At 30.3% G+C, this 21,305-nt stretch overlaps 3 protein-coding genes across 3 annotated transcripts; all 3 read left to right on the plus strand.

The window, feature by feature from the left end:
- The first annotated feature begins 1,606 nt into the window (after positions 1-1,606).
- On the plus strand, positions 1,607-9,044 carry LOC145742102 (uncharacterized). Its single transcript, XM_082559862.1, has 7 exons — positions 1,607-1,725; positions 2,833-2,913; positions 4,267-4,387; positions 5,076-5,253; positions 6,152-6,278; positions 6,779-6,915; positions 8,237-9,044. Exons 1-7 carry the CDS (start codon positions 1,686-1,688, stop codon positions 8,567-8,569), a joined length of 1,017 nt encoding a protein of 338 aa, XP_082415988.1. The 5' UTR covers positions 1,607-1,685; the 3' UTR covers positions 8,570-9,044.
- A 1,854-nt stretch (positions 9,045-10,898) lies between these two features.
- On the plus strand, positions 10,899-14,198 carry LOC145743865 (fibrinogen-like protein 1). Its single transcript, XM_082561925.1, has 6 exons — positions 10,899-11,444; positions 11,575-11,699; positions 11,781-11,877; positions 12,055-12,151; positions 12,219-12,286; positions 12,981-14,198. Exons 1-6 carry the CDS (start codon positions 10,907-10,909, stop codon positions 13,226-13,228), a joined length of 1,173 nt encoding a protein of 390 aa, XP_082418051.1. The 5' UTR covers positions 10,899-10,906; the 3' UTR covers positions 13,229-14,198.
- A 3,216-nt stretch (positions 14,199-17,414) lies between these two features.
- LOC145743866 (microfibril-associated glycoprotein 4-like) lies at positions 17,415-20,993 on the plus strand. Its single transcript, XM_082561926.1, has 6 exons — positions 17,415-17,839; positions 17,972-18,096; positions 18,178-18,274; positions 18,452-18,548; positions 18,609-18,676; positions 19,615-20,993. The coding sequence occupies exons 1-6, from the start codon at positions 17,428-17,430 to the stop codon at positions 19,860-19,862; spliced, it is 1,047 nt and encodes a 348-aa protein (XP_082418052.1). The 5' UTR covers positions 17,415-17,427; the 3' UTR covers positions 19,863-20,993.
- The last annotated feature ends 312 nt before the right edge of the window (positions 20,994-21,305 follow it).

The raw sequence follows: 21,305 nt of genomic DNA on the forward strand, positions 1-21,305 counted from the left end.
AATCTTTATTTAATAACAATTAAAGTTTAAATTATTAATTTATAAAAGTTAAAAAATACCAAATACCGATTAAAATATTTAACAAAATGATATCACACATCATTATTTAAAGTTAAAAAATGTAATTGTTTAGTTAACAATACGCAATTGTTTAGAGATGAATTGTTTTTTTAACAATAACAAAACAAACTCGTTTGTTAAACGCATTGTTAACAAAATTGTTTAAAATAGAATTACAAGTTGTAAAGTGTAACAGTTAAACATATATTATTATACTTAGTAGAAGAGTTATGGTTTAAGGCTATATAGAAAAGCTAAAATAGCGCGTTAAAAACTAATTTTATCAATATTAAGTAGTTAATACCTGAAATCTAAAGTTTTAGGACCATTTAGGATAACTAAATATATATTTAAAGATAATTAAATTTATAATGTAATTGATTAAATTATGGTAAGAGTTATTTTAGTAAAATGCGTTTTTAAGGCACTCTTTTTACCCTAAGATGTTAAAATGCAATTGCAATTCGATTATTTTATTATTAATTTGTGTTAGTAATTTTTATTTATGATTTTAACATTTTTTTTTATTAGAATTTTACTTTAAAATCGAAACCTTTATAATTTAACATCTAAAATAAAATATAATTTTTTAACTTTAACAAAGTAACTTTAAAGTTTAAAAGTTTTTACAAATTTAGGTTTTGTTAATATAAAATATTTTAACCGAAAAAGTGCAATTTTTACGGTCTATTTAATACGAATGTGAGGCCACCCAAAATTTTTCATAAAAACTCGATTTTTTCTTGGGTTTTAATTGTAAACTTTCTCTCGTGGTCACGTGACCAACGAAGCAGAAACGTAACATTCCTACGTAAGCTGTTTTATTGTTCGTTAAGTCGCGTAACGCAACATGAATCGACAGTTGGGTTATTGATAAAATCAATTGTCAATATTGGTCGGTGGTATTTTTGATAAGTGGTATAGTTAGAATAAAAACAGTTCTTTTATGAATTTTTTAAAGTAACGAAAAATAAATACAGTTAAAAATGTGTATTTATAAGATGTGTTACGTAATTGTAGTCCATATATTATTTTAGCCTTCGTAATTATTTTATAAAATAGTATTTGAAATTATTTGTAGTTGGAATATATGCAGAGGTTATCTATAGCGTGGTGTAGTGGTAAGAACACTTGCTACACCACACATGAGGTCGTGGGTTTAATCCCCACTGACCTCATGCTGTAGCGCCCTTGAGTAAGGCGCTATAAACGGTATGAACTTCTGCTGAGCCATACTTAATCAGCAGCATATTTATCGGGCAAATATAATCTATAATATCCCAAACTGCCACAGGCAACTTGAGACTGGGTCGGAGTAACAGTTGTTATTTTATGTTTAAGTGGCGCATTCGACTTTCTCACATCGAGGATAAAGATATATACAAAAACAATATATATATATATATTTAGCTTTACGTTACTTAAGTATATAAACTGTTTTAACATGTTATGTTATGTATATTCGTTATATAAACATGTAACTTAAAAAAATACACATAGAAACATAAGATTGAGTATTTAAATATTAAAGCATCAAACTTTTTAGGTTCTAACAATTTATTTTGTTTAGATTTAGAAATATAAATTTTAAATTTCATTTTTTTGTTTAATTTTTGAAATATTTAATGAAAATGGAACGGATTTTTATTTCAAGGATATTATATTGTAAGTAATACTTATATTTATAAAGTTAGAGTCTAAGTTAATATTCTAGGTTAGTAGGTACAAAGTTTAAAAAAATAAGAATTTTTGCTGTATCAGCATTTAAAAAAATGCTTATTATGCTAAATTTTTGAACTTCAAAAAACCTATTATGGTAAAATATTAACCTTTTTTAAATGAAATAGCAGCTTAAGTTACCTTTACTTAATATTAACAATTTAATATATGTAGTGTTGTAACATACCCAACAACATAATAATGATTAAACGAGTACTTGGTGTTATGTTACATTTAATTGAAGTATTTAAGCATTATAACCCTAATTCCCACGCTATTATTTAATTTAAAAAAAATAATTTTGAAACAAAAAAATGATATTTTTTGGTTACCAAACTTTACTATATAGTAATACTTAAATTATAGATTGTATTTTAGCAGCAATTACTTCGATATAAAATTAAGAACAATATATTATTTATTAAGCTTTTGGTATTTTATGGTATTACAAAATTTTCTTAAGCCAAAATAACTTACAAAAAAACGAAATATTTAATTGAAATTAAATGGTTACCAAAAAGATGTTAAAACCGATAGCGCGTAACATCAAAGGAAAAGAGTGTTTATGGCTTAAATTATAATGTTGAATTATATTTAACATTAAAGGGGATTTATATGACAATAGTGCCTTTAAAGCATACTTTTCATCTACACAAACGTAAAATATGGCTTAAAATTATTCTTTATATTTAATTACTGTATTTTTCACAAGTTATAAATTTTTGTTTTTATTTTTTTTAATGTGGGAAGGTCGAATGCGCGACCTAAACATAGAGTAACATCAGTTACCTCGACCCAGTCTCGAGTTGCCTTTAACAGTTTGGGATATAATGTGTATGATAATTGCCTGATAATCATGCTGATGATTGAGTGCTGGCTCAGCAGGAGTTCATATAATTTATAGCGCTTTACTCAAGGGCGCTACAGCATGAGCACAGTGGAAATCAAACCCAGAACCTATTGTAGTAAAGCCAAGTGGTCTGACCACTACGCCATGCTGCCGGATGCCAGTTAATTAACATGCAAAATAATTTGTAATTTTTTTCATTTTAGTTTTTCTACTTGTACTAACGTCAAAAGTCTTGGCTTTAAATAATGAAAATTCGCCAATATTCAATAACGAAGGATGTAAATGTAAGTATATAGAAATTATAAAAATTAGTGTGTGTAACATTCGTAATTTTTTAAGTAGTTTTAAAGGTTAAATAAAGGAATCTATTAAGCCCACATGACTATAACAGATTTAAGCTTATAAAATGAAACAAAATTTTTAATTAAAGTATATAATTAAACTTTTCAATTTTGAAGTTTTTAAATTTTATTTTTTTGAATATTATTTTTAAAAGCACTGAAATTTAATTAAAAAAGTTTTAAATATAATATTTTGGAATTAAAATAAATTTCAACAAATTACGCTGTTTATGTGAAAAGTAGATGAATAAGAAACAAAAAAATTCGCCATCTCAGTCAATAATAAACCTCTTACTAATAAACAAAATACGTCAAACCAAACCACACGAAATTAAGACGAATCCACCTCTAACCTCATCAAAACAAACGCGCCTTAAGCCGTTCTTTAACTGATGTATATGTCAACACCATACGTGTCGTCGTGGCTGAAAGGTTGGCATGTAAAACATGTATATTTTTCGAGTTTTACGAAGCGAGGAATGAAGTTTTAAACGCTTGATTTGAAACGAAATATGCGAGAAAAACTGATAACAAAATTTAAACATTTTTGCTTTAAAATAGATTTATTGAAATAGTAAAATCAACAACTAATAAAAAATATATACGTTGGTATAGCCTATACTTTGTTACTAATGTTATTTTTACATTTTACTTATAATGTTTAGTTCATGTAAAACATTGACTTATCTGGCTTAAATTTGTTTAGATTACTGGCGCTCCTAAAACTTAATATTAAACGCTCAATATTGCAACGTCATAATCCTTATTAAGTGACGTAAAAGGCAACAAGCCTTAAAAAATGTATTACAATTATAATAAAAGATAAAAGGTTATAAGCCTACATTTTAATTTGCCTGAATTGAATTGTGAAAATAGAAATAAACCATATAATAGCATAACTTAACATTGTTTTATATTTATTTATCCTCGATGTGGGAAAGTCGACTTCACGGCCCTAACATAAAGAAACATTTGTTACTCCGACCCAGTCTCGAGTTGACTTTGGCAGTTTGGAATATTAAAGATTATAAATGCCCGATAATTATGCTGCTGTTTAAGTGCTGGCTCAGCAAAAGTTTATACCGTTTAAAGCGCCTTTAACGGCGCTACAGCATAAGAGCAGTGGGGATCAAACCCAGAAGCTCGTGTAGTGAAACCAGGTGTTCTTCAGCATGCAGACTATTAGTTCCAATATTAATTTAGTAAAATTTGTGCATTGATACTTTATAGATGTTTGACGATAAATAATTACTAAAAAATGTTGTTAATTAACGGAATTATTTTAATTATTTTTAGGCAACTGGACAGAATGGATGAATAATCAAAATTACGATCCACTAGTGGGCGATAACAACAGTTTTAATGTCTTGCGACAAAATTATGTTTTCTGTGAAAAACCCGATGATATACAATGCAGGTAAAATGAAATTCAGTTAAAATCTGTCATAAATTTTCTTTTAAAAATATGTTTTAATTTTTTGGGGGAATTTTTTTTAGCGTTTTTTTTTAATTTTTAAGGGCTTATTTCTTTATTTTAATTAAATAGAATTGTCATACTTAATATAACAACTTTTTATTTGTTTTTTTTTATGTTTAAATTAAAAAAATTTTTGAGTATTTAATTTTGTCCAAAAATTCAAAATTTTTAGAAAAAAATTCAAAATTTCAAAAATTCAAAAATTCGTTTCAAAAATTCAAAATTTTTTTAAGACTTTAACTATGACAACACGCGGTGACCTACTTACATCATTTATCTTAGATTAATTATTGGATAATATTACTGTTGCTAAAATAACTTCGGTTTTTTTAAATGTCAAAAAAACTTGTTAAAAAACATTAAAGTATTTAATTTCAATATTCGACAAATTCTGTTTTTGATTTATGACAAAAATGCTTTCATCTAAAATAAATTAAATTTTATTTTAAATTGTTTGAATTTTTTTGTTTAATATAAGAATATGTTAATTTTAGAATAATTTTTTTTTCTTGTTATAAGAAATAACTTAACTCATAAATCTAACTTTTTTTTAACTTTTGTTAATTTTAAATTAATTTTAATTTTTTAAATTAAAAAAAAAATTTATAATTTATTTTTTTATTTTTAGGGACAAATGGAACCCCGAAATTCCTTTCTCGATTGCGGGACAACCCGGGATCAATTGTGACGTCACACAGGGATTGACGTGTACGTCACGCCCTGTTGATTTCACCCAACTCGAGCCTGAGAAACCGTTTTATTGCCATGATTACAAAATCAGGGTTCTCTGTTGCACTTGCCCCACTGTAAGTTTTTTGGAACAAAAAAATTTGTAAATTAAGATTCTTGTATATTTGTTTATCCTCAATGTGGGAGATCGACTTCACCAACTAAACATAAAGTAACATAAGTTACCCCAACCCAGTCTCGAGTTGTCTTAAGCAGTTTGAGATATTATAGAGATTATAATTGCCTGGTAATTATGCTGCTAATAAAGTTTTGGCTTGGCAGAAGTTTATATTGTTTATAGCCACTTATTAAGAGCGCTACAGCATGAGAGCAGTGGGGATCGAACCCAAGGCCTTATGATGTAAAACATAGTGTTCAATTTTTAACAAAAAGGTTTTACGTTATTGAGTTTAAAGAAATAAAAATGAAAAATAAAATCTGAACTTTTGACAATTTTATAAAACCGGTTAAAACTTATTTCTCCCAAAAAGTTTTTTCCCATTTTAAATAAAACCCGGTTTTGTGATAACATTTGACCTTTATTATTACGTCAATTAACTACATTATTACGTCATTTAATTATATTTTTAATTTTTTGATTCAAATTTTATATTTTGTTTAAAGATTCAGGATAAAAAGTTAACAAAAATTATCAAACTTGGAATTTAAAACACACAGAATTGTTATAACATGACAAATATATTAGAATTAAATTATTTACCCTGAGGCCATATAAAACTACTCGTGGCTTAAAGATTTATTTAAACTCAAGTTTTCTTATTATTTTAATTGGTTTTAATTTTTATAAGTTTTTTTATTAAGTTTATGACCTCATAATTTAAATACTGACGTATAACAATGGTGTTTACTTTTTAAAATACTTAAACCATTTTACTTTTAGTATTTTAACAGTGTATTGGATATTTAACTAAAAAAATTGTTTTACAAAAATGAAACTTTTAAATTTGGTTACAGACAACAACAGAATCAACAACAACAGCGACAACAACGACTAAAACAATCACCACCGTTCCATTAGAATTAATGAACGACTTAGAGCCAGGGGTTTATAACACAACAGCACCTCATACTACTTTATTACGTATGTTTAATTAACAATATTGATACGATTTTTATTACGTTATTTACAATTTTAATTTTTTGTTTTCCATATCACCTTAAGGTGATAGATTTTATATTTTTTTTATTGGGTAGGGGTGTGGTGTTATGACGTGTTTTGAGCTATCCGTAAACGCCGGGCTCAAGGGCGAATAGTGTGGCATTGGTGCGGCTTGAACCCGAAACCTTTTGGTGTGTTTAAGTTGTATGTAATCGCCGGGCCCAAGGGCGAATAGTGTGACAATGGTGCGGCTCGAACCAGAAACCTTACGGCTCATAGTCCGACGCCATGGCCACACTATCTACAACTTTAATTAATAGTTTACCCCAAGCACTACAAGCGGCAGTTTCGTATATTTTGTAGGCCTATTAATTGAACATATGTATATATATCGTCCTGTAAGCATTGCTTTTATATATATTTAGTAATATTTATTTCTTTATCAAAACTGTTGATTAAAAATAATATTCCTTTTTTTACAGAAAGAAACAATTTTTTCGTGTACATTATCATTATAGTAGTGATCGTGGCAGGAGTTATTATAATTCTGGGTTTAATTTTATATTTTGCACGAAACAAGAAGTATCCAAAACATGTCCATGAGGCTGATTATATGGCGGTGGGTTATTAGGTTATTAAAAATCTAAGGTGATTTTGCAATAATGTGGTCATGGCGTTAAACTACGAGCGAAAGGTTTCGGGTTCGAGCCGCGCCAATGCCACACTATTTGCCCTTGAGCCCGGCGTTTACAGTTAGCTCAAACACACCAAAAGGTTTCGGGTTCAAGCCGCACCAATGCCACACTATTTGCCCTTGAGCCCGGCGTTTACAGTTAGCTCAAACACACCAAAAGGTTTTGGGTTCAAGTCGCACCAATGCCACACTATTAGCCCTTGAGCCCGGCGTTTACAGATAGCTTAAACACACCAAAAGGTTTCGGGTTCAAGTCGCGCCAATGCCACACTATTAGCCCTTGAGCCCGGCGTTTACAGTTAGCTGAAACACACCAAAAGGTTTCGGGTTCAAGTCGCACCAATGCCACACTATTTGCCCTTGAGCCCGGCGTTTACAGTTAGCTCAAACACACCAAAAGGTTTTGGGTTCAAGTCGCACCAATGCCACACTATTAGCCCTTGAGCCCGGCGTTTACAGATAGCTTAAACACACCAAAAGGTTTCGGGTTCAAGTCGCACCAATGCCACACTATTAGCCCTTGAGCCCGGCGTTTACAGTTAGCTGAAACACACCAAAAGGTTTCGGGTTCAAGTCGCACCAATGCCACACTATTAGCCCTTGAGCCCAGCGTTTACAGTTAGCATAAACACACCAAAAAAGTTTCGGGTTTGGGTCGCATCATTGCTACACTATTAGCCCTTGAGCCCGGCGTTTACAGATAGTTTAATAACACTAAAAGGTTTCGGGTTCAAGCCGCACCAGTGCCACATTTTCCCCCTCTAAGCTCGGCGTTTACAGATACCACAAACACACCAAAAGGTTTCGGATTTGAGGCGCACCAATGCCACACTATTTGCCCTTGAGCCCGGCGTTTACAAGTAGCTCAAACACGTCATATAAAAAAAACATCACTTTAGCATAGTGTAATGGCCAAACACTTATTTCTACTATATGAGGTCTTGGGTTCAATCCTTAATGATCTCATGCTGTAGCGCCCTTGAGTAAGGCGATATAAACGGTATGAACTCCCGCTGAGCCAGCACGTAATCAGTAGATTAAATATCAAGAAATTGTACATTTATAATATCCTAAAAAGCAATTATATTCTATGATTTTTCAAACTGCTAAAGACAACTCGAGACTGAGTTGGGGTAACCAATGTTACTCTATGTTTAGGTCGTTAAGCTGACCTTCCCACATCAAGGATAAACAAATATAAAAAAAACTTCTTATACTAAAATAAAGTTTGCATTTCATTGAACAGGCTGATATGTACGATTTTCAACGCCGACCTGTTTCGTTTACCGACGTCGACCGTCACAGTTTAAACAGCACGTCATCGCTCACTACGCCGTCTAGCGGAAGTTATACAAGCGCCCAAGCAAAATTCTCGCGCAGCAAACTCGAGTTTGTCGGCGGGCAAGAAGAGCCTGACGTCATCGTTTCGACGCGACATAATGACGTCACAGACCAGCCCAAATGGTTTCCAGACGAGCACGAAGTACCGACGAGGCAAATGGGGAAAAAACTTTTGTTCGGTCGCGCGTTTGCTCCAGCGCAGCGAAATCCTCCTTACATGGACGACGAACAAATGTAGCGTGACGTCACAATCAGCTTAACAATGCGACACTTTAATAACGCCAAAAATGACGTCATATTGGATATATTATTTGCGCTTAAATGTTTTAGGATCATATATTTTGTTAAGTGACGTCACAAAAGCGTTTTACTAATGACGTAATACCGATACGTCACTCAAACATAATCTAAAAAAGTTATAGTTGTCAGTAAAAGTAATAATGTCAATGACGTCACAAAGTGTGACATAGCTATGATGTGTGCCCACCTGTACCTGTTAGTGACGACATACAGCTATGACGAGTAGTGACGTCACATGTACAGTTACGTCAAGGTAATGACGTTACACTAAGTAGTCTGGTACTACTACTTTGACTGGTTTTTGTTTTTTAGTAAATTTTTGTAAACTTGCCAATTTGTGTTGCTGCTTTTTATTTGAATCCCAATAAAAATCAGCGAATTTATTTAAAATTTTATTAAATAAAAATCATTCCTGGTGTTTTTAAAAGGGTAAAGTTACTGATAATTCATTGTAGTGGTGTGAACATATGGCTTTACTACAGAAGGCCTTGGGTTTGACTCCCACTGCTTACATGCTGTAGCGTCCTTGAGTAAGGTTCTATAAATGGAATGAACTTAAGTTAAAAAACAATTAGCAGTTTAAATATCTGCCAAAATGTTTTAGGTCGTAAAGTCGACATTCATTCATCGGGGTTCGTGAATAAAAAATCATTTTAATTGATTACTGAAAGTGAATATAACATTATAAATTTATTTTAGCTGTTAGTTTACATTTGAAACAAAACAAATCAATGACCATTCGGTATACCGAAGCATACATTTAAATGTCCATGTTTTTAAAAACAATTTTAAAAATATTGTTTAGCTAAAAATTGAGTTTTCTAAAAATCAAGGAATTATTTTCAAAATAGAAAATATTTAAATAAAATGTAATAAAGTTATTAGTCCTAAAAATTAATCAAAATTAAAATGTAAGCACCTATTAGGAATAAACCAGATGTAATTGTAATACAAATCTTATACTAATGTGTAATTGCAATACAAAGCTTATACTAGCTATTTAATATATTGTGCGATAGTTGCATATAAAGTATAGCCCACACGTAGGCTATAGCAGAGAATTCGACAGTTAGTCGCATTTAACCCGGATAACATTATATTGCCCACACTTACATATAGGAGATAATTTGACAATTATTTGTATTCTTCCCGAATATCAAAGACCCACACATAGCATATAAAAGGTAGTTTACTGGTCGAAAAGGATTAATATGTGAAACTTAGACGGGTTACAAACAACAAAAAGTTAAGCATGTAAAATTACATACCAAAATTATTCAATTCGTTTGCTTGGCTTTTGATTTAGTATTTGTAACAATAACAGAATAACTAAATACTTTAAATTAATAAAGATGAGCGACTATTCTAAGAACAGAGTTAATTAAGAATAGAGTCAATGTCTATTCCAGTTTTTGAATGTGAATCAGTAATGCTTAGTACTAGGATTTTAATTTTTAAAATTTACTTTAATGGCACTTTTAATTTTTTCTGCAAAAATCCATGCGATTACCAATGTTTTCTTGAAATATAAACAAAGGTGGGCACCAAATCGTTAATGCGTTAAACGTTAAATAACGAAGTTAATTTTTTTTGTTAAAATTTAACTTTTAAGTTAATTTTAAAAATAGTTATCGGACCTGTTAACTTTCGTTAAATTGTGCTTCCGTTAAATTAAGTCCGTTAACTCAATATTTTACAAGTAAATCCATAGTAATATAAGGAATATATATGTTTAATATCGCCGTTTATCGGGTTTAAACGTCGCAATTTTTAAACGATGTAAGTAATTACTATCCGGCTACTGTTATTTGGGCATTAGGCCTATGCCAGTTTTAAAAACTTCTTCTAAACCATTTTCGTCTAGTTAAAACATCGATTAAGAAAAAAACTATTTTTTTTAAATCTTTTTTTATAAAAAGGGTAATTTCTTTGTTTGTTTTAATTAAATTTTAACGTTAACGTTTAACGATAACTTCCGCTACACTTGGTTTAATTTACCGAAAAAACGTTAGCGAAGTTACTGTTATGTGTAACGAATAACCATTTAACGAAGTTGCTTTTTCGTTTAACTGTGCCCACCTATGAATATAAAATAATGTTAACCAGTATATTAGCATAAACATGCACCCTGAGTTTTGCCTTCTTCTAAACAACATAATCATATTGGGTATTAATGTTTAACGGTTTTTAATATATTTAAAATATTGTTAACAGTTCTGTTTATTTTTATCGACTAAATTTACTTTTGTCTTAAAGGAATTACCAAAACAAAAATATGTTTTTTGTTAAACTTTGGTGTTTAGCGTTTTTGTTTGCACAAGTTGAAAACTTTAGTCAAGTTGTTTTAACTTGTGGCAAAAATGACAATACGATGGAACGAGAAAAATCGGGGGATGGAGTGAGGGGACCGATTGGACCTCCTGGTGCTAATGGTGCTCCCGGTGCTGATGGTGCTCCCGGTGCTTCAGGTGATAATGGTGTTCCAGGTGTTAATGGTGCTTCAGGTGTTAGTGGGGCTCCCGGTGTTGATGGGGCTCCAGGTGCCGATGGTGCTCCCGGTTCTGCTGGTGCCGATGGTGCTCCTGGTGCTGTTGGAGCTCCCGGTGCTGTTGGAGCTCCCGGTGCTGTTGGAGCTCCCGGTGCTGATGGAGCTCCCGGTGCTGATGGAACTAATGGTACTAACGGAGCCAGGGGTCTTCCTGGAGCAAAGGGGGAGCCGGGAAACTGCGATGAATACCGAGATTTGTTGCTTGGGATGGAAAAGAGAATTTCTGAGCTCGAAAATCAAGTAAATAAAACCGAAGAAGTTAAAAGTAGGTCAAAACAGGACATTTTTCAATTATTTGCTCATAAACACGCTTTTACATTATTTGCTCGAAAAAGTAAGGGATAACCCAAAATTTTTTTTGTTATTCGCATGTTTATCAAAGTTTTTGTTTTAAGGATTGCTAATAATAGACTGCAAAGGTTTATCAAGCAATGCAGAAAGCGGTGTTTACGACATAAATATAAATACCAAAACAACTTCCGTTTATTGTGACCAAACTACAGACGGTGGCGGATGGACGGTAATTATTATTAATTTTTGTAATTGGCATTTTCTTTAAGATAATTAATTATGAAAAGATAATTAACATTTTGATTTCAAGGTATTTCAAAGACGTTTTGATGGGTCTCAAGACTTTTACTTGGATTGGGATAACTACGTGAATGGTTTTGGAAACATATCGGGCGAATATTGGCTTGGTAAGTCGTTGTAAACTGATGTAAACCTATTATTCTTTATTAGTGTTGCGAACTAACTGCAAATTTAACTGGAAGACAATTTACTGTTAAAAGAATTTAACATTTTTTGTAATTTAGTTGACTGTGATGTTAAAAAACTTAAAGCAAAATTATATATAATAAAGCTTCTATATACAGGTTTGAACAACCTTTACCAGTTAATAAAATCACGAAGATTTGAACTCAGAATAGATCTTGCCCTTTGGGATGAAACTCAAATCTTTGCTACATACAGGTTAGAAATATTTCACTTAAATTTTTTTGTAGAGTTTTATTATATTATTTAAACTTTTATATTTTAGCAATTTCTTAGTTGGAAATCCTGACAGTTTCTATCAATTGACTGTGGGAGGATATAGCGGAACTGCAGGTTTGTTAAATACAAACAAGGATAAACCATTTAGAAATTATTAACGCACAAATATTGCTTTAAATATAATTACAATAAGCGCATGTTGAAGTCGCTTGACATCAAGGTTTTGTGATAGTTTATAAAATCAATCGCATTTCTAAACTATGGTAAAATATAGATAATTAGATATAGTGCATTTTATATGCTTTAATTTGTACAATTTACCACGATTTAAATGCACCAGCAATATTTATATGGGTTTAATTGTTTAAATTATAATACTGAGTTTATAATTTGTTTTTGGAGCGTTGGATAAGTGTTATCTAAAAATCTGAGTACAACAATATAATAAATTATGACGTCACAATAGTTTATTATTGTTTGCTCAATCTTTATTATTAAAATATTATTTTCGTATTAAAATTTTAATTTGTAAACAAACAATGGCTTAGGTTACGTAACAATAAGAATAAATCTTTATTTTTTAAGAATCTACTAATTTAAAATAAAAACGGAAATTTTAAAATAAAAATTAATTATTTAGTATTTTATAGTTTAAAATGTTTTTTTTTTTATTTATTATAAGGCAGTTAATAATTTTATATAAAAAAAATAAAATTTAGTTTTTTTATGTCGAAAAGTTCTCAAAATTATTTAAGTAATTAAAACTTTTTATATTTTAGTAAATTGTTTAACTTTTATATTTATGCAGGAGATTCGATGAGTTATAGTAATGGGAGGTCGTTTACAACATTTGATCAAGATCATGATAGGTGGAGTGGTGGTAACTGCGCTAACTACCAGCATGGTGCTTGGTGGTATAACGGTTGTGCTGACTCAAACTTAAACGGAGAATATCTTGTTGGGGGAGTTGTAAATCAGCGTGGCATAACTTGGTATTTTTGGAAAAATAATTGGTATTCGTTTAAAAAAGCTAAAATGATGATTAGACCGTTCTAAAATATTTGTTAATTGAGGAAAATAATTAGAACGTTTGATAATAAATCAACTATTTTTCGCTTTTTAAAAAAACTTAAAACTTCTAAAAATATAAAGTTTTGCATATAATATAATCAAATTTTACTAATTACAAGAAAAATTGTTAAGCCCCCTTTTCATATATTTTTATCTAAAACTAATTATTAATAACATATTTGTAAATAAAATGGCATTTTCTAGTTGTAAAAATATTTGTAAATTGTGTGTAAAATCCAAATATTTTTTTTCATAAAGTTGTAGCTTATTATGCACAAGCTAACCTTTTATTAACATTAAAAAACAAAGAAATTTAACAGTTTAAAATTACGTGAGAATTATTTTTGTAATCTTTTATGATTTTGTTAAAACTTGATATTAACTTCTATTACGATATACTTTTTTTAATGTTTTTTAATCTTAGATTTGTTTTCGTTTTTTTCCAGATTTTGACTATTTTTTTAACCCTATACTATATAAGAGTCCTTTTTAGACTATTCCTCACCAAAATTAATAAAAAATCATACTAAAATTTAAAACCTTAATCCACTCTTGAAACCCAAAATCGCACACACCAGAGGCGTAAGGAGTCAGCAAGGGTGGCAAAACATGTTAGGGATCCGGTAATTCGCTAAAAATTATCTAAGGGTATGTAAGGAACATATTACATTCTTGTCCATTACTACTTAACATTGTATTATATTGTGCCGCTCGTATTTGTATGTGTTGATTGCTATTGTAATGCTATCTACTACAAAAAAATTTTAAAAAATATTAAAAATAAAAAATATGTATATTTTTTTCACTTATAAAAAATAATTAGTAGATTGTATTTTTTTGTGCTTGTATCATATGTGTTTATTGTTGAATTTTTTCGTTATCCCGAACTTTCCTTTAGCTGGAATAATGTTGCTTAATATGCATAAGCTAACCTTTTATCAACATTAAATTTAACAGCTTAATTTTAGGTGGAAGTTATTTTTTGTAATCTTTTATGATTTTGTTAAAAATTAATATCAACTCCTATTTTGATATGTTGTTTAAATGTCTTTTAATCTTAGACTTGTTTTTAAAATCTGAAATTTTCTTTTAACATGTTGTTTTATTTTGTTCTATTTTTATTAGTAAGCTACTTTTGTGTCTTACAAAAAGAGTTATCTAATGTCTTACTAAAAAGTAGTTTTAATTTTGAAAATCAGGATTTTAACGTTTTGTTTTTATCGTTAATGAATTTTGGAACTTTATTTTGGTAAGAAATTGCCGTATAATATAATTATACAGTGAATTTCCTGCGTGGTTATTTTAAGAAATCTTAACTGTCAGTCAGACAATACCAAGTTAACAATTTTGTTTGCAAATATCTTTATCCTCGATGTGGGAAGGTCGAATGCGCGATCTAAACATAGAGTAACATCAGTTACTCCCGACCCAGTCTTAAGTTGCCTTTTAGCAGTTTGGGATATTATATAGAATATAATTGCTCGATAATAATACTGCTGATTAAGTGTTGGCTCAGCGGGAGTTCATACCGTTTATATCGCCTTACTCACGGGCGCTACAGCTTAAGACCAGTGGGGATTGAACTAACTACCTCATAGGGGGTGTCAAGTATTCTTACTGCTACATCACGCTGCCGGTATAAACAATTAACTGCAAATACAAACAATTAACTGTCCGAAAATTCTATCAAAAACTTTCGGATTGGGTCGACTAAGACCGCTACAAAGGTTATATGGGAAATCCAGTTTTAACTTTTAAATTAACCGAACTAGGATAAAAAAGTTTTTAATAAAATTTGAGTAATATCTTACACGAATTAGTATTCTATTTCTAACATTACTAAATCGTAACCAAAATTACACGTTTGACAACCGACACCTTTGCTTAATTTAGTTTTGAATGATCTTTTTATATTAAGAATAAAGATATATAAAAATTCTTTATACAGTTTTCTTTTTATCTTTATACGCAAATAAAGTTTGTTTTTCATTGGCTGACATGTACGATTTTCAACGCCGACCTGTTTCGTTTACCGACGTCGACCGTCACAGTTTAAACAGCACGTCATCGCTCACTACGCCGTCTAGCGGAAGTCACACAAGCGCCCAAGCGGAATTCTCGCGCAGCAAACTCGAGTTTGTCGGCGGGCAAGAAGAGCCTAACGTCATCGTTTTGACGCGCCATAATGACGTCACAAACCAGCCAAAATGGTTGCCGGACGAGCACGAGGTACCGACGAGGCAAATGGGAAAAAACTTTTGTTCGGTCGCGCGTTTGCTCCAGCGCAGCGAAATCCTCCTTACATGGACGACGAACAAATGTAGCGTGACGTCACAATCAGATTAACTATGCGTCACTTTAATAACGCCAAAAATGACGTCATATTGAATATAATATTTTTTCCTAAATGTTTTAGGTTCATCAATTTTGTTAAGTGACGTCACAAACGCGGGGTAGTAACTTGATAATGACGTCACACGTACAGTTACGTTAAGGTGATGACGTCACACTAAGTAGTCTGGTACTACTACTTTGACTGGTTTTTGTTATTTAGTAAAATTTTGTATACTTGCCAATTTGTGTTGCTGCTTTTTATTTGAATCCCAATAAAAATCAGCAAATTTATTTAACATTTTAATTTAATTTTTTTATTAAATCATTTCTGATGTTTTCTGATGGTGAAGGTTATTTATAATATTTAAGGACATAGCCTAGGTTTTTATTTCCATAGCATTAACCGGCATGGTGTAGTGGTTTAAACACATGGCTTTAACTATAGGTCTTGTGTTTGATTCCTACTACTTACTTGCTGTAGTATTCCCAAGTAAGGAGCTATAGATGGCATATACTCCTGCTAAGCCAAAAACACTTAACAGTTTAATTATCTGGCAAAACGGTTTAGGTCATAAAATCGACTTTCCTACACCAGGGATAAAAAATACAAAAAATAAAAACAAAACAACATTTGAATTAGTTTCTTTAAAGTAAATCGGTGTTGTTGGTTAGTTGGTTATCAGTTAAAATTCAACTAATTGATTACCTTTTGAAATTTTAAAGCCTATTTTTAAATGTTCATGTCTAATTTAGTCCAGAAAAAAATTCTCTAAAAATTAAGTAACTTATTTTAAAAGTATTTAAATAAACAATAATAAAATTAACAGTTGTAAAAATAAATCACTGTTATAATTAAAAGGTAAACATATATTAAAAATAAACCAAATGTAATTGCAATACAAATGATATACCAATGTGCTACTATAGGTATTTAATATATTGCGCGATAGTCGCATATAAAGTAAAGCCCACACATAGGATATAGAAGATAATTCGACAACTAGTCGCATTTAACCCGGATAACATAATATTGCCCACACTTACATATAGGAGATAATTCGACAGTTAGTCGCATTTAACCCGGATAACATAATATTGCCCACACTTACATATAGGAGATAATTCGACAACTAGTCGCATTTAACCCGGATAACATAATATTGCCCACACTTACATATAGGAGATAATTCGACAGTTAGTCGCATTTAACCCGGATAACATGATATTGCCCACACTTACATATAGGAGATGATTCGACAGTTAGTCGTATTCTTCCCGGATATCAGAAACCCACACATACCAAATAGCAGGTAGTTTATTGGTCGAAAACCGAAGAATATGTGTGACTAAAACCGTTTACAAACAGTAAAAAAGTTAAACATTTAAAATTACATACCAAAATTATTCAGTTCTGCTTTTTAGGTTTCCTTGGCTTTTGATTTAGTTTTATGACAATAACAGGATAACTAAATACTTTAAATTAATAAAGATGAGCGACTATCCTAAAAAGAGGGTTATTTAAAAAAAAAGTCAATGTCTATTCCAGTTTTTGAATGTGAATTAGTAATACCTAGTATTAGGCTTTTAGTTTTTAAAATTTACATTTATCGCACTTTTTATTTTTGCTGCAAAATCCATTCGATTACTACTTTTTTCTTGAAATAAAAAATAATGTTAACCAGTATATTAGCATAAATATGCACCCTGAGTTTGCCTTCTTTTAAACAACATAATCATATTGGGTATTAATGTTTAACGGTTGTTAATATATTTAAAATATTGTTAACAGTTCTGTTTATTTTTATCGACTAAATTTTCTTTTGTTTTAAAGGAATTACCAAAACAAAAATATGTTTTTTGTTAAACTTTGGTGTTTAGCGTTTTTGTTTGCACAAGTTGAAAACTTTAGTCAAGTTGTTTTAACTTGTGGCAAAAATGACAATACGATGGAACGAGAAAATTCAAAGGATGGAGTGAGGGGACCTAATGGTGCTCCCGGTGCTGATGGTGCTCCCGGTGCTGACGGTGCTCCCGGTGTTGACGGTGCTGCAGGTGATAATGGTGTTCCAGGTGTTAGTGGGGCTCCCGGTGCTGATGGAGCTCCCGGTGCTGATGGAACTAATGGTACTAACGGACCCAGGGGTCTTCCCGGAGCAAAAGGGGAGCCGGGAAAGTGCGATGAATGCCGAGATTTGTTGCTTGGGATGGAAAAGAGAATCTCTGAGCTCGAAAATCAAATAAATAAAACCGAAGAAGTTAAAGGTAAGTCAAAACTAGACATTTTTAAATTATTTGCTCATATACACATTTTAAATTATTTGCTCGAAAAAGTAAGGGTTGACCCGACAAATTTTTTTATATTATCCGCATGTTTACCAAAGTTTTTGTTTTCAGTATTGCCAATAATAGACTGCAAAGGTTTACCAAGCAATGCAGAAAGCGGTGTTTATGACATAATTATAAATAATAAAACAACTCCCGTTTATTGTGACCAAACAACAGACGATGGTGGATGGATAGTAAATATTATTAATTTTTGTAATTGGCATTTTCTTTAAGATAATTAAATATGAAAAGTTAGTTAACATTTTGATTTCAAGGTCATTCAAAGACGTTTCGATGGGTCTCAAGACTTTTACTTGGATTGGAATAACTACGTGAATGGATTTGGAAACATATCGGCTGAATATTGGCTTGGTAAGTCGTTGTAAACTAATGTGAAACTATTATTCTTTATTAGTGTTGCGAACTAACTGCGAATTTAATTGGAAAGCAATTTATTGTTGAAAGAATTTAACATTTTTTGTAATTTAGTTGACTGCGATGTTGAAAAACTTAAAGCAAAATTATATATAATAAAGCTTTTATATACAGGTTTGAACAACCTTTACCAGTTGACAAAATCACGAAATTTTGAATTGCGAGTTGATTTAAACTCCTGGAACGACGAAAAAATCTTTGCAAGATACAGGTAAAAAATATAACTCAAATATTAAAGTTTAATTATTATAAATAAACTTTTGTATTTTAGCAACTTCAAAGTTGGAAATCCTGAAAGTTTCTATCGATTGACTGTGGAAGGATATAGCGGTACTGCAGGTTTGTAAAATATAATTATGTTACTGGCAGTGTTTTAGTTGAAAAGTTATACATAAATATGTCTTATGTGGTTAATTAGACTTAATAACAAACAAAAAACAATTATTTAAAATCATTAGCTCACAAATACCGCTTTAAATATGATTACAATAAGCGCATGTTAAAGACGCGTTTTTTATCGTAAAATTTATATTTAAAAACATTTATTTTTTTATAATTAATAGCTTAAAAAATACTCTGATTTTTAATCTAAATTGGTCTTTTTTTAAAAGATCAGCATAAAAGGTGTTAGTAAAAATTATAATAGCTTCTTTTTCAATATAACTTTATCTCTAGACACGTGATCGATCTATGCGAGGTTTTGTGGCAGTTTATAAAATCAATCGCATTTTTAAACTATGGTAAAATATAGATAATTAGATATAGTGCATTTTATATGCTTTAATTTAAACAATTTACCACGATTTAAATGCACCAGCAGTATTTATATGAGTTTAATTGTTTAAATTATAATACTGAGTTTATAATTCGTTTAATTGGAGGGTTAGTAAGTTATTACCTTAAAATGCGCGTAAAACAATTAAATTAACTATGACGTCACACCAGTCTATATTTTAGTATTAAAATTATAATTTGGAAACAAACAATAACATTTACTTCGTAACAATTACAATAATTTTGGTGCGTTGGATAAGTGTTATTGCAAAAAATCCGAGTACAAAAATATATCAACGAAGACGTCACAATAGTTTATTATTGTTTACACAATCTTTATTATTAAAATTTTATTTTGTATTAAAATTTTAATTTGTAAACAAACAATGGCTTTACGTAACATCAAGAATAAATCTTTGAAAATTTATTTAAAAATTCTCAAAATTATTTAAGTGATTAAAACTTTTTATATTTTAATAAATTTAACTTTTATATTTATGCAGGAGATTCGATGAGTTTTCATAATGGGATGCAGTTTACAACATTTGATCAAGATCATGATATGTGGAGTGGTGGTAACTGCGCTAACAGCCATCATGGTGCTTGGTGGTACAACGTTTGTCATCACACAAACTTAAACGGAGAATATCTTGTTGGGGGAGTTATAGATACTCGTGGCATAACTTGGTATCGTTGGAAAAATATTCATTATTCGTTTAAAAAAGCTAAAATGATGATTAGGCCGTTGTAAAATATTCGTTAATTAAGGAAAATAATTAAAAACGCTTATTTGAAAATTAATTAATTTTACTTATAATAAACTGAAAACTTTTAAAAATAATTAAAAAATTTAAAGCTTTTCATATAATATAATTAAATTTTACTAATTACAAGAAAAATTGTTAAGCCCCCTTTTCATAGGTTTTTAGTAAAAACTAATTATTAATAACATATTTGTAAATAAAATGGCATTTTTTAATTGTAAAAATATTTGTAAATTGTGTGTAAAATGAAAATATTTTTTTTCATAAAGTTGTAGCTTATTATGCATAAGCTAACCTTTTAATAACATTAAAAACAAAGAAATTTAACAGCTTAAAATTACGTGAGAATTATTTTTGTAATCTTTCATGATTTTGTTAAAACTTCATATTAACTTCTATTACGATATACTTTTTTTAACGTTTTTTAATCTTAGACTTGTTTTCCTTTTTTCCAGATTTTGACTATTTTTCTAACCCTATACTATATAAGAGTCTTTTTTAGCCTATATCTAACCAAAATTAATAAAAAATCATACTAAAATTTAAAACCTTAATCCACTCTTGAAACCCAAAATCGCACACACCAGAAGCGTAAGGGGTCGGCAAGGGGGGGCAAAACTTGTTAGAGATCAGGTAATTCGCTCAAAATTATCTAAGGGCATGTAAGGAACATATTACATTCTTGTCCATTACTACTTAACATTGTATTATATTGTGCCGCTCGTATTTGTATGCGTTGATTGCTATTGTAATACTATTTACTACAAAAAAATTTAAAAATAAAAAATATGGCACCGGATATATTTTTTCACTTATAAAAAATAATTAGTAGATTGTATTTTTTTGTGCTTGTATCATGTGTGTTTTCTGTATAATTTTTTCGGTATTTCAAACTTTTTTTTAGCTGGAATTTACGTGGAAATTATTTTTTTGTATCTTTCATGATTTTGTTAAAAATTAAGATCAACTTCTATATTATGATATGTTGTTTAAATGTTTTTTAATCTTAGACTTGTTTTTAAAATCTGTGTTTTTCTTTTAACATGTTGTTTTATTTTGTTCTCTTCTTATTAGTAAGCTACTTTTGTGTCTTACAAAAAGAGTTATCTAATGTCTTGCTAAAAAGTAGTTTTAATTTTGAAGGTCGGGATTTTAACGTTTTGTTTTTTCCGTTAATGAATTTTGGAACTTTATTTTGGTAAGAAATTGCCGTATAATATAATTATACAGTGAATTTTCTGCGTGGTTATTTTAAGAAATCCTAACTGTCAGTCAGACAATACCAAGTTAACATTTTTTTTGTATTTATCTTTATCCTCGATGTGGGAAGGTCGAATGCGCGATCTAAACATAGAGTAACATCAGTTACTCCCGACCCAGTCTCGAGTTGCCTGTGGTAGTTTGGGATATTATATAGAATATAACTGCTC

Source organism: Corella eumyota, chromosome 2 (assembly GCF_963082875.1).
Source record: "Corella eumyota chromosome 2, kaCorEumy4.1, whole genome shotgun sequence".
NCBI lineage: Eukaryota > Metazoa > Chordata > Ascidiacea > Phlebobranchia > Corellidae > Corella > Corella eumyota.

Coding starts and splice junctions, on each gene's coding strand:
- LOC145742102 (XM_082559862.1), top strand. CDS start 1,686: ATGAAAATGGAACGGATTTTTATTTCAAGGATATTATATT. Junction 4,388..5,075: donor CCCGATGATATACAATGCAG/GTAAAATGAAAT, acceptor TTTTATTTTTAG/GGACAAATGGAACCCCGAAA. Junction 6,916..8,236: donor ATGAGGCTGATTATATGGCG/GTGGGTTATTAG, acceptor TTCATTGAACAG/GCTGATATGTACGATTTTCA.
- LOC145743865 (XM_082561925.1), top strand. CDS start 10,907: ATGTTTTTTGTTAAACTTTGGTGTTTAGCGTTTTTGTTTGCACAAGTT. Junction 11,700..11,780: donor CAGACGGTGGCGGATGGACG/GTAATTATTATT, acceptor TTTGATTTCAAG/GTATTTCAAAGACGTTTTGA. Junction 11,878..12,054: donor ATCGGGCGAATATTGGCTTG/GTAAGTCGTTGT, acceptor TTCTATATACAG/GTTTGAACAACCTTTACCAG.
- LOC145743866 (XM_082561926.1), top strand. CDS start 17,428: ATGTTTTTTGTTAAACTTTGGTGTTTAGCGTTTTTGTTTGCACAAGTT. Junction 18,097..18,177: donor CAGACGATGGTGGATGGATA/GTAAATATTATT, acceptor TTTGATTTCAAG/GTCATTCAAAGACGTTTCGA. Junction 18,549..18,608: donor AAAATCTTTGCAAGATACAG/GTAAAAAATATA, acceptor TTTGTATTTTAG/CAACTTCAAAGTTGGAAATC.